This window comes from Caretta caretta, chromosome 4 (assembly GCF_965140235.1).
Source record: "Caretta caretta isolate rCarCar2 chromosome 4, rCarCar1.hap1, whole genome shotgun sequence".
NCBI lineage: Eukaryota > Metazoa > Chordata > Testudines > Cheloniidae > Caretta > Caretta caretta.
Window position 1 is genome coordinate 137,781,405 of NC_134209.1, and position 13,654 is coordinate 137,795,058.

The 13,654-nt window shown below is 43.3% G+C and overlaps 1 protein-coding gene across 6 annotated transcripts in view; it reads right to left on the reverse strand.

The window, feature by feature from the left end:
* Positions 1-13,654, reverse strand: part of MAEA (macrophage erythroblast attacher, E3 ubiquitin ligase) — a 112,639-nt gene that overhangs the window by 79,148 nt on the left and 19,837 nt on the right. For all 6 annotated transcript variants that reach the window (XM_075128115.1, XM_048849155.2, XM_048849157.2 and 3 more), the window contains exon 2: positions 5,445-5,627. In XM_075128115.1, the coding sequence (XP_074984216.1) occupies positions 5,445-5,552 (108 nt within the window). In that variant the 5' untranslated portion in view covers positions 5,553-5,627. The remainder of the gene's footprint in view (positions 1-5,444; positions 5,628-13,654) is intronic.

The following is a 13,654-nucleotide window of genomic DNA, read 5'->3' on the forward strand; positions in this document are numbered from 1 at the left end:
CCCGGCGGTCTATAGCACACCCCAAGCTCTATCCCAGGGGAGGCTCTAATAGTTTTCTTCCCCAATGTAACTTTTGCCCAGACGGACTCTGTCTTATCCATTCCATCGCTTCTTATTTCTTTACATTCTACCTCATCATTGATATACAATGCTACTCCACCACCTTTACCTTTATTTCGGTCTTTCCTAAACAGCACATACCCTTCAATACCTGTAGTCCAGTCATGACTACTATTCTACCATGTTTCTGTTATCCCTATAATATCTGGTTTCACTTCCTGCACCAGTAGCTCTAGTTCCTCCATTTTGTTGCCTAGGCTCCTCGCATTGGTGTACAAACATCTTAATTATTGCTGTTTGGACTCGCTCACATTCTGTACCCTATTAGGCACGGTCATTCTACAGCCAGTATAACCTATTAGACTGGTATCCACACTGCCCTTCCTCCTTATATACATTCTCCTACCCACGGCTGTATCCTTTCTCACTTCGTTTTCTTCCCTCTCAATGCTAAAATCCAGCGTGGAGATTACCTGGACATCTCCCAACCATCTCCCCCAAATTCCTAGTTTAAAGCTCTCTTAATCAGTTGTGCCAGCCTCCATCCTAGAAGTCTACTTTCTTCCCTACTTAGATGAAGTCCATCCCGAGAGATCTGTCCTCTGTCCATGAATGCCTCCCAGTGGCCATACATCCCAAAGCCCTCCTTATATATAGCACCATTGCCTAAGCCATAGGCATTAAGTTCGGTGATCTCTCGCTCTCAAACCTTGACTATGCAGATGATGATGTTCTTCTAGTACAGACCCCGAACAGGTTTTGCAAGGCACTCCAGCAAATAGAGGAGTTGGCCAAAGTTGACCTCCATGTTTCATGGTCAAAGACAAAGCTTCAAAAGCTAGGATCAGGTTCACCTGCGACTCCAATCTCTGAATAAGGAAACAGTCAAAGCAGTTTCCAGCTTTTGCTATTTGGGTTCTATACTCATCAGTTCCTCCAACTCTGACACAAAGGTTCTCCATCAGATTGGCACCACAGTGTCTGCCATGGGTCATTTATGAGAAATATAGACTCAACATCATCCCAGCACAACCACCAAGTTCAGGATCTATTCGAGCTGTATCCTCTCCATACTGCTGTACAGTTGTGAAACATGGACACTGTGTTGCTCAGATTAGGCAAAGATGGAGGCTTTCCACACAAAATACCAATGTTATATACTGGGCATTCATCACACAGACGTTTATGGTTGCTCTAGTTTACAGACTACCGGGGCTACTGTCCGCAGCTGGCATGTCGCCAGAATGCCACAAGACATTCCAGTGAACATAATTCTCTGAGTGGCTTGCACCAACCAAGACATGGAGGTGGCCCAGATCCCCCCCCTACATGGGTGCATCAAGTCTATTCCGACATTGGATTTTCGGCCTGTCAAGCCCTTGCTGCTGCACAGAAACAGAGCAAAAGGTGAACGAGCAGACTCACTGACTAAGAGAAAGATGAGAAGGAGAAAAAAAAAAGCGATGGAGAATCCACCATGATCTTTGGTAAATTGTTCCAACAGTTAATTACTTTCATGGCAAACAATTTACACCTTATTTTCAGTATGTGTTTGTCTAGCTTCAACTTCCACCATTTGGTCTTGTTATACCCTTTGTCTGCAAGACTGATGAGCCCATTATCAAATATTTGTTCCCCTGTAAGAAAAGGAGTACTTGTGGCATCTTAGAGACTAACAAATTTATTTGAGCATAAGCTTTCGTGAGCTACAGCTCACTTCATTGGATGCATGTAGTGGAAGATACAGTGGGGAGATTTTATATACACAGTTATAGACTAATCAAGTCATCCCTCAATATTCTCTGTGTTAAGTGAAATATAGCGATAGACTCAAAGAGCTTAATCCAAGATATGTTTTCTAATCCTTTAATCAGTCTCATAGTTTTTCTCTCAACTCTCTCCAACATTTATCGACATTCTTCTTGAACTGTGACTACCAGAATTTGACACAGTATTCCAGCAGTGAATGCGTGAGTGCCAAATACAGAGGAACATAGCCAGTCTACTCCTAATAGAGAGTCTCCTGTTTATGCATTAAAGGATTGCTTTAACTCTTTGGCTGCAGTTTTGTACCGGGAGCTCGTGTTCAGCTGATTAGCCACCACTGTCCACCGAAGTTTTTTTCAGACTCACTGCTTCACAGGATGGAGTCCCCATCCTGGAGATATGATCTACATTTCCACCCTAGATGTATACATTTACATTTAGCTATATTAAAAAACATTGTTTGCTTGCACCCAGTTTACCAAACAGTCCAGATTGTTCTGTATCAGTGACCTGTCCTCTTCATTACTTAACCCTCCCCCAATTTGTGTGTCATCTGTAAACTTTCAGTGATGATTTTGTTTTCTTTGAGTTCATTGATAAAAGTGTTCAACAGTGCAGGGCCAAGAACAGATTCCTGGGGGACCCCAATGGAAACACACTCATTCGACAATGATTCCCTATTTAATGTTACACTAAGACCTGTGAGTTGGCCAGCTTTTAATCCAATTAGTGTGGGCCACGTTAATTTTATATTGTTCTAGTTTTTTCAAAATGTCATGTACTACCACATCAACCGCCTTATAGAAGTTTAAGTATATAATATCAACACTGTTACCTTTAATCTACCAAACTTGTAATCTCATCAAAAGGAATATCAAGTTAGTCTGACAGGATCTATTTTTCATAAACCCATATGTTACGGGATAGTCTGGCCCTTAAGGGGAGTCCTCCCAGCCACTTGGCATGGTTCTAAGAATTTTGGGTGGTCTGTACACAAAGCCTGAGGAGCTCTGGATATAGAGGAAAGGGATGTCAGGATCCCTTCTAAATGCCACTTCTTCCTGTTACTATATCTTTAAGGGCCTGGGACATGGAGCCTTTCAGACAAGTAGGACAAGGTTGCCCTCTTACCCAGCCAATGAAGAATGAACTGGGAGCATAAATGCTGCCTCCTCCTTCATAGCAGAGCAGAGTAAGGTGGCTCCTGCAAGGCTCTGAATTAACTATCAGCAGACACCAAGGGATGGCTACCAGTCCACAAGTTCAGAGGGTTTAAGTAGGGATAGATGAATTAGATAAAGTATCACCAAGCTCCATGAGGAGAGCTGCGGTTCCTGCCATGAGAAGAGACTTAAAGACTAAGGCCTGGTCTACAATATAGTTAGGCTGACATAAGGCAGCTTAAGTTGACCTAACTCTGCAAGCATCTATACCCATGGTGCCCAACCTTATCACGTAGGACCACCACATAAACTTAAGCACAACGTCAAGCACAACTTCGTGTGTGCGCCAAACAGATTCTACATATTTTAATAAGCTTTAAAGTTACCTGTATTGATTTATATTTTAACATTAGCTTGTTTCATAAGTATTTAGATAAAAACAACGTATGTGCAGTACTGTCTATTCACAACTTGTGTAAACTAAAATCACGTAAACATGATGACAAAATGCTAATGAATCAGCTGTTAGTATATTGCGTTGAAGCAGGCCGTGAGCCTTATGAAAAGCTGAAGTGGGCAGTGTATGGCCCGCACACTGGGCACCCCTGGTCTACACTAAAACGTAGCTCCCACTGATTTAACTCTCCCACTAAGCTGACTTAATTTCGCCTCCATGAGAGGTGTAGTTCTTAAGTCGATGTAGTTAGGTTGACACAGCATCAGTGTACACACTGAATTGCTTACATCAACTGTTGCTGCCTTTCCGAAACTGTCCCACACTGGCAGTTAAATTCATGCAAGTGCTCTTGGTGAGGACGTGCACTGCTGACACAAGGAGCGTAGCATGGACATGTAAAGCTGATTCAATTACTCCGGTGACTGTATGTCAACATAACTTAGGTTGACTTAACTTTGTAGCACAGACTTGCCCTAGTAGAATGTTGTGGGAACTTGAAATAGAGCTTAGAGGGCAGGCTTCAGAGGAAAGCTGAAAGCCAGAAGTACCTTTTGTTTATTTGGGACTTTTTGCTCTGGCCTTTTTTGTAAGAGGTTTTGTAATAAACAAGCCCTAAGAAAGGTATTATTGAATCAAGAGTGACAGAAATGGAATTATTGGCTTCCTGAGAAGGGAAATTGAGGCAGGGAGTACTTGCAACTCCATATTAACGCCACAGAGGATGCTACAGGGCATGCACACCCTACAACACCATGTTGAGTGGGATTAATTATATTACCCTCCTTTAATTCTTTATTACTCGAGTCCCATATCAGCCTCTCCATTATCTTGCCTAAGGACAATATCAGGATAACAAGTCTATCTAATTACCAGAGTTATCTAGATTACTCTTTTTAAACACTGGCACAACATTAGCTTTCTTGCAGTCTTCTTGAGCATCTCCAGTGTTTCGAGTCTTATTGAAAATCAACTTTCAGAGCCCAGCCAGCTCCTCAGCCAGCTCTTTTAAAACTCTCGGATGCAAGTCATCCAGACCTGCTGATTTAAAAATCTCTAACTTTAGTAGCCACTGTTTAACATTCTCCAGAGACATTAATGGGATGAAAAGTGTGTTGTCATACATGACATTGTCTCCCAACTCAGATTTCCCTCTAAATAAGAGCAGAAATATTAAATACTTTTACTTTTCCTGAATTACTATTGATAATTCTACCATTTCCATCTAGTAATTGACTAGGGACATTGTTAGGATTGTTTTTGTTCCCCATATACTTAATAAAATCCACTATAACTCTTCATTGATTCACAGGCAAGTTTGTAATGCGAATTTTCAGGTGAAGAGGAGTATTCTTTGAGTGGCTATCAACATTCCATGGATGAAGCCAAAAGTAGTTCTGATCACCAAACTGAATGCCATAGCTTTGACCTGCAAGAACCTCCTCTAGGGTTTAGAGGGTAGCTCAGCTTCTACGCTCTTCCCATCCTTAGCCTGTCCCCCAAAATGGTCAACAAATGTGCCAATTAATATAATTTTAGTGGTGATGTGACGCAGATACCTCTCTGGGAAGTGGAGTGATGCAACCAACTCACTTAACTGCTGTTACCTCTTCTGTGGTAACTTCAGTCTCCAGGACTGTCTGATAGAGAAGCCTCATCTACTGGTTTAGATAGATAAAACAAGTCTCAGATGGCATGTAGCACTTCTGTGTTGGCTATTCAAGAAAGAGCCTATTTTTTAATATACATATTTCTACTTTAAGAGATTTAGTGATACTAAATCATGGGACACGAAGTCAAATTTCATAAGCACAATGAAGCAAAATACAATCACTTTCTGCTATTTGCTTTACAATATAGCTTTAAAGGCTCTCTCTAGTGCTGTTAATATTTATTTCTGGACCACAAGAATAAAAGTGTGGGGTAACTTAACACAGTGACAGAGGTAATCTTCTGAAATGAGAAATGAAGATATAACAAACAGTAGAAATACCAGTTACCTTTCTTTTCAGAACACTGAGCTTTTCAACTACTCCATCAAGGAGACTAACAACTGAATCCACAGCAGGACAGCTACTCAATGTCTTCTCCAGCTCTGCAACAACCATAGTAACGTGGCTCGTCTCTCGATCAATATTTTTCTGTGCAGCACGAAACCGTTTGTTCAGTGTTTCATAAGGTACCTAAAATAAAAATTGTTAAGTATTTAGCATTCATATACTTAAATAGACACCTCTGCTAGAGAATTTCTGTGAAATAGTGGGAAAGTTATTTGAGATAAAATAGTTAAAAAAAAAATTATATATATACCAATTGATGTGCGGTGCCTCCCTTTTTGTGCCCAAGCTGAGATACATTTGAGGGCCTAGGTTTTCAGGAAGTGCTGAGCATCCACCCTCTGAAAACCAAACCCCTTTTAGCTGTCTCAGGATGCACACCCAAATTCACTAGTGAGTTTGAATATCTTGGGCTTGATCTCCCTATGTTTAGTTCCCATCCATACAATGGTAGTTACAGTTCCTTTCCCCCACCCTGTGTCTCTTTTTTGGTATAGCATGTAAGCTTTTTGGAGCAAGGACTGCGTACATAGAGCACTTAGCACAATGCCACTCCCTGCACTTTCAACTGGTGTAGCCACTATACAAATTATAATGGAAGACTACTGGATATTTTTCAAATAATAGATAAAAGTGAGGAGAGATCTGTTTGTGAACTATCTAAGCAGAAAAGAAGCTAAATGTCAAATAAAAGTTATTATTTCACTCAGTACAGAAATTAGCACATACCAAGAGTAAATGGTTAGATTAAATGTAATAGTTAGATGGCTTTCCATATTTAAAAAAAAAAAAAAAAAGAAAGCTACTGTTAATCTAAAACAATATTTCCTTCCCAAAGTTTCTCTGCAATTTTCTGTTCACACTAAGTGCTTGTTGTAGGGTTGGTATGGCACTTACTGGGGGCCAGAGAGGTGCCTCACAACTCTGGGTACTACCTGCCCTTAGCATGAGGGAGTCTTGTCTGTGCCTGATGTGAATCAGCTTCCTGATTCCACCAGCCTGTGGCAACACAGGTCCCTCAGATCTCGCTGTCCCTGTACAGTTACTAATAGGCACACATCAACCCAAGTCCCCTGAGCATACATCGAGAAGGACCACAGAACTCTCAGATCCTCTATTCCAGGGGTTCTCAAAATGTGGGTCAAGGTTGGCATTGGACCTGGGCCCAGCAAGTCTGAAGCCCAAGCCCCACCACCCAGGGCTAAGGTTACATGCCCCCTGTCATAAATATAAAGGGAAGGGTAAACCCCTTTGAAATCCCTCCTGGCCAGGGGAAAGCTCCTCTCACCCGTAAAGGGTTAAGAAGCTAAAGGTAACCTCGCTGGCACCTGACCAAAATGACCAATGAGGAGACAAGATACTTTCAAAAGCTGGGAGGAGGGAGAGAAACAAAGGGTCTGTGTCTGTCTGTATGCTGGTCTTTGCCAGGGACAGAACAGGAATGGAGTCTTAGAACTTTTAGTAAGTAATCTAGCTAGGTATGTGTTAGATTATGATTTCTTTAAATGGCTGAGAAAAGAATTGTGCTGAATAGAATAACTATTTCTGTCTGTGCATCTTTTTTGTAACTTAAGGTTTTGCCTAGAGGGGTTCTCTATGTTTTTGAATCTAATTACCCTGTAAGATATCTACCATCCTGATTTTACAGGGGGGATTTCTTTATTTCTATTTACTTCTATTTTTTATTAAAAGTCTTCTTGTAAAAACTGAATGCTTTTTCATTGTTCTCAGATCCAAGGGTTTGGGTCTGTGGTCACCTATGCAAATTGGTGAGGCTTTTTATCCAACATTTCCCAGGAAAGGGGGGGTGCAAGTGTTGGGAGGATTGTTCATTGTTCTTAAGATCCAAGGGTCTGGGTCTGTAGTCACCTAGGCAAATTGGTGAGGCTTTTTACCAAACCTTGTCCAGGAAGTGGGGTGCAAGGTTTTGGGAAGTATTTTGGGGGGAAAGACGCGTCCAAACAGCTCTTCCCCAGTAACCAGTATTAGTTTGGTGGTGGTAGCGGCCATTCCAAGGATAACGGGTGTAATATTTTGTACCTTGGGGAAGTTTTGACCTAAGCTGGTAAAGATAAGCTTAGGAGGTTTTTCATGCAGGTCCCCACATCTGTACCCTAGAGTTCAGAGTGGGGGAGGAACCTTGACACCCCCCTTTGGGCTTCAGCTTTGGGCCCCCGCCCCAGGGTGGCAGGGCTCAGTCTTCAATCCCCCATCCTGGGGTTGTGTACTAATTTTTGTTGTCAGAAGGGGATCATGATGCAATTAAGTTTGAGAACCGCTGCTCTATTCCCTAAGGAACAGTGCATAGATTCAATTGGGGATTACCACTCTGCTTAACACACAGCATTTAGATATATTTATAGTGAAAACAAAAATATGTTTATTATCAAAGAACAGAGATTCAAGTGATAGAAAGTAAGACTACCAGAAACAAATGGTTACATATAAAACAAAATTATGGAACAATAACAAAAAAAGTATGTTTTCTAGAGTCTAAATTTAAACTCATAAGACATTCTAAATTTCCTACAGAACAACTTACCCCATTTCCCCGCCCCAACGTTTTCAGTCAGGATGACGGAGACCCCTTTTTCATGAGATCACTTCCAGTGGCAGCTTTTCCTCACTAAGCGATACCAGTGGATCTCTCTGCACCCCCAGAAACACCTGAAAACAGGATTCCCCCTCCACCCACTGTTTACCTGTTCCTGTTAATTTCCATCTGAAGTTTCACATGCTCTTCATTAGCATTTGACTGAATACGCTAATAGACTTCTATTATGAGACACACAATACACAACGGTCCACCAGGGAAATAAATGTCTCCTACCTCTGTTCTGGAGAAGTTTGTTGCAAGGCATGTTACCTTTACCTTTGAGTTACCCGCCTTTAAACTACAAAGCCTAGAGAACATAATTTTCAATATATATATATATATATATACACACACACACGCAACGCTTTACATATTTTCCATACACACATTTTGCAATCAATAGGATAACCAGTGTCATACAGGGCTTCCTTAGAGACCTTACATAACCCTTTTGGGTGAACCCAGAGGATCCCTGTACCCCTATGTCCCCGCCAGTAGGCATCAAGAGGTTCTTGGGTCACAGTTCTCAATCCGTTTTTAGAAGAAATGACCATTTTAATGCATATTTATAAACTTCATCCATGCAGAGCCTTATAAGGACTTTGCAAATAAGGCTCTGATCCTTTAAATGCCTATGGGCACAAATCTCAACTACTCCAATGGAAGTTTCACATGTGGAGCACTTCTAGTTTGGATATTCTATGATTCAAGGGTGTGTGAGTCTGGACCAGGCGGAAAGTGTGCCAGATCTCGTGTCTGACATTCTTTAGATAGCATCCAGAAGAAATCAAGTTCCTGGCACTAGTTTTACTTTCTGTAAAGTATTTTAATAATTAAAAACTCAAAATAAAGTCCAAGTAATAATTAGGCAGTGAAGGAGTTAACTACAGTTATGGTAGTAAGTTTGACTCTTAACACAGAACAGTCACTGAGAAACTGCTGGAATGAGAACACAAAACAACAACAGCATATTGGACAACACAGCACTACTGAGAAGACAGATGCTGTAATAAGCATTTAGAAGATTTGACGAGTGCCCTGAAATCCAGGGAAAATTAGAGAATCATTACAGTCTAAGATGGTGTCACACTGGGCTGTAAACAGACTTAAAGATGAAATAGTTGCACTTAAGAAGCTCCTGTTAAAGGTAGTTGCTATAGTGAACAGAGGGGTTGTTAGATCTTAGGAGTAGAGATGAGTTAAGAAATAAAACGTCAATGGAACAGGACAGTATGTTTTTAACCTGAAAACACAAACATAAAAACATAAAAAATAGCAGTTTGTTGACAAGAGAATTGTCAGTATAAAAGTAGGGGACATATTTTGCACCACAAAGCAGGCTTCAAGCCCATACAGCGAGTGGATCACTCCAATATAGGTAATGAAGGGCCAGAGAGGCAGTTTCCCTATACTACTCCAGCATAAATGGCACAAGTAAATCTAAAACAAATCACTATATTCTGTAGAATTTTTTTTTTAACTTGAATCATAGAATATCAGGTTGGAAGGGACCTCAGGAGGTCATCAAGTCCAACCCCTGTTCAAAGCAGGGCCAATACCCAACTAAATCATCCCAGCCAGGGCTTTGTCAAGCCTCACCTTAAAAACTTCTAAGGAAGGAGATTCTACCATCTCCCTAGGTAACGCATTCCAGTGTTTCACCACCCTCCTAGTGAAAAAGTTTTTCCTAATATCCAACCTAAACCTCCCCCACTGCAACTTCAGACCATTACTCCTTGTTCTGTCATCTGCTACCACTGAGAATACTCTAGATCCATCCTCTTTGGAATCCCCTTTCAGGTAGTTGAAAGCAGCTATCAAATCCCCCCCTCATTCTTCTCTTCCGCAGACTAAACAATCCCAGTTCCGTCAGCCTCTCCTCATAAGTCACGTGTTCCAATCCCCTAATCATTTTTGTTGCCCTCCACTGGACATTTTCCAATTTTTCCACATCCTCCTTGTAGTGTGGGGCCCAAAACTGGACACAGTACTCCAGATGAGGCCTCACCAATATCGAATAGAGGGGAATAATCACTTCCCTCAATCTGCTGGCAATGCCCCTACGTATACATCCCAAAATGCCATTGGCCTTCTTGGCAACAAGGGCACACTTTTGACTCATATCCAGCTTCTCGTCCACTGTAACCCCTAGGTCCTTTTCTGCAGAGCTGCTGCCTAGCCATTTGGTCCCTAGTCTGTAGCAGTGCATGGGATTCTTCCGTCCTAAGTACAGGACTCTGCACTTGTCCTTCTTGAACCTCATCAGATTTCTTTTGGCCCAATCCTCCAATTTGTGTAGGTCCCTCTGGATCCTATCCCTACCCTCCAGCTTATCTACCTCTCCTCCCAGTTTAGTGTCATCTGCAAACTTGCTGAGGGTGCAATCCAAACCATACTCCAGATCATTTATGAAGATATTGAACAAAACCAGCCCCAGGACCAACCCTTGGGGCACTCCACTTGATACTGGCTGCCAGCTAGACACGGAGCCATTGATCACTACCCTTTGAGCCCGACAATCTAGCCAACTTTCTATTCACCTTATAGTCCATTCATCCAGCCCATACTTCTTTAACTTGCTGGCAAGAATACTGTGGGAGACCGAGTCAAAAGCTTTGCTAAAGTCAAAGAACACCACGTCCACTGCTTTCCCCTCATTCACAGAGCCAGTTATCTCGTCATAGAAGGCAATTAGATTAGTCAGGCATGACTTGCCCTTGGTGAAGCCATGCTGACTGTTCCTGATCACTTTCCTCTCCTCTAAGTGCTTCAGAATTGATTCCTTGAGGACCTGCTCCGTGATTTTTCCAGGGACTAAGGTGAGGCTGACTGGCCTGTAGTTCCCAGGATCCTCCTTCTTCCCTTTTTTAAAGATGGGCACTACATTAGCCTTTTTCTAGTCGTCCGGGACTTCCCCCAATTGCCATGAGTTTTCAAAAATAATGGCCAATGGCTCTGCAATCACAGCCGCCAACTCCTTTGATGTGCATTAAAATTAATGTGGTTTTTATACGGTACAGTTCATCTACAGGTAAGGAGGGTACAGCGTAACTTAGGGCAGGGATTCTCAATGGTTTTCTTGCTGAGGCCCGCCAGCAAACTCCAGGGCCCAGCAGGGGCGGGGCAGATTCAGGGCCAGGCGGGGGTTAGAAGAGAGAGACGACCCCTTGGGCATAGGCATAGTTTGACTTCTATGGGGGGCGGGTCCATGGGCTGCAGGGGCTTGGGCCAGCTCCGCACAACGGGGTCCAGGAAGGTAGCACCACCTCCACCCCCTGACTCACCTCAGCAGGCTACCCAGCCTGTCTGGGTTGTGGAGGGATGCAACAAAAAAAATATAACTCCAAGAGTGGGACTCAGCTCAAATAGTTTGCAAGGTGTCAGGGTGCAGGCAGGGGGCAGCTAGGGGCTGCGTACAGTGAGGAGTGTAGCTCAGGGTGCTGGCAGGGGGTAGCTAGGGGCTGTGCATAGGCAGTGGAGGTAGCTCAAGTTGCAGGGAGAAGGATAGCTAAGAGCTGTATGCCAGGCGGGCTCACCCTGCAGTGGCTGCTCCCCGAGGCTCTGCCAGACCTAGAGCTGGGTCCCCCCAACCTGGGTGACTGTTACCAGCTACGTGAGCAGTCAAAGGGGGCCAGGAGCAGAGCAGTCGCCACCAGCAGCAGACAGGGCAATGCCATGGCTGCCCACTCCATGGCACCACCAGCCAAATAAGCAGCTGCCCTGCACTGCCTGGCCCCCCCCCCCCCCCCCATCTACAACCTGGCCAGAGGGCTGAGCATCAGGGGGCTGGAGGAGAGGAGGAGCTGCCCCTGGACTGCCACACTCTGGGTAAGGCACTGCAGTTTGGGGGGGAAACACTCTTGTGCCCCCCAATTCTGCCTATGGGCTCAGGGCTTCTGCCCGCAGAGAGCTGGAGCTCCTGTCCCATGCAGCTCCCAGCCCCGTGCTGGGCTTCAGATGGGGGGGGGGGGGGAAGCTTCAGGCTTAGTGCACCAGGTTACAGGAGTGGGGCCCCACGGTACCCCTGAAATGGCTCACGGACCCCTGGTTGAGAACCACTGACTTAGGGGACAGTGGAGGGGTGGTTGAAAAGGCAGCTACTTGCTCTGTGCTGGGGCAGGGAAGGTGTTGCCAGGTCCCAGAGCTTCCCAGGACACTGATTATGGTTTCAGCCCCTTAGGGCTGCTAGCAGCCTGTGCAAACTAATGCAGTCCTCAGGGTGCAGGGCTGGATCTGGATTGGGAGAGTGCACTAAGCATCTTTGCAAGGATCCCTCCCCCAATTCTACTCTAAGTCATGCTGTGCACTCAGCTGCAGCTGATCTATACTTACCACATCAAAAACCCATGTTATTTTTAAAAGTCCAAAACAATTCTGCAGAACTGTTTTTGATTTACTTGCACCCTGTCTGTACAAAATGCTGTTTTGGAGCTTTTTTGCAGGACAATCTTTTAGAAGCAAGTACTTTTGCCAAACCTAACCATTCAAAAATCATGAGTGACCTCAACAGAAAAAAACCCAGAACATCTTTCTAAAATAATAAATTGCAAGCTCTTTAGTTCCCTTCTGGTTTCTGAGCTATGGAGAACATGTCGGTCACATTTTCAAACTTTTCTCTGCAAATATGAGGGCTGGAACTTTCATTTTAAAAAAGCTGAGATTCTCACTTTACTCCAGGAATAATGCTTCAAGACGACGTCAAATGTGAATTTTGAGATAAAATAATGAATCTGAATTTAAAAAAAAAGGAAAAAACCACCACCATTTCTTTCGTAGCAATTTGTCCTGCTGGTTGACTTTTACAAATCTGCATCTTATTTCTTTTTCATTTCAAGAATATATGGAAGGATATGAAGTTCAGAAGAAAAATGTTGCAGAACCGGTTAATGGGGCATGCAAGGTTATTATTTATTATTAATTATTATTAACAACTGTGGAAACATCCTACCACCAGTAACAATAAGGAGAAATTCTACTTCTCTCTCTCTCTCTCATCACGTTGAGGTCAGCACCTCCATACTTTAGATATTCAGTCTAGTTGAGAAATAATATATTTACAATTGAAAGTTATGTTGTTTTGAGCGTATTTGACAGTCCTTTAATTTCGAGAGCCACCCCTCAGACGCATTTGTATGAGTCCAATTCCAAAGCCCATTTTTCCTTTCTTTCTGACTTTTTCAAATACATCTATAGGCACCCAATTCACTGCTCTAGCATTTATCCCATAAATTAAAACACACACAAAATGAATCAAACAGAGACTGCCGGTAAATATAGCCACCTCAGCTCATGCTCTCCCCAGAAGCCTTGGACGAGGAAAAGAGATGGGCTTTACAACATGTCTTGGGAGAAATCAGAGTTCTAGTGGAGTATGACAGAGTGCTGGGAACCGACAGCTGAGCCACCACTCTGATCACTGAAACACCAATTAATTCCCCCCAGGGTGGGCCAGATAGGATTAGATTAGAATGGCCTGGTGGAGGACTAACAAGCAAATTGGCCCAGGTATAAGGAAGCACAGGAAGGAAGTGCAGGGAAGAGAGAGGCAGGCTAGCAG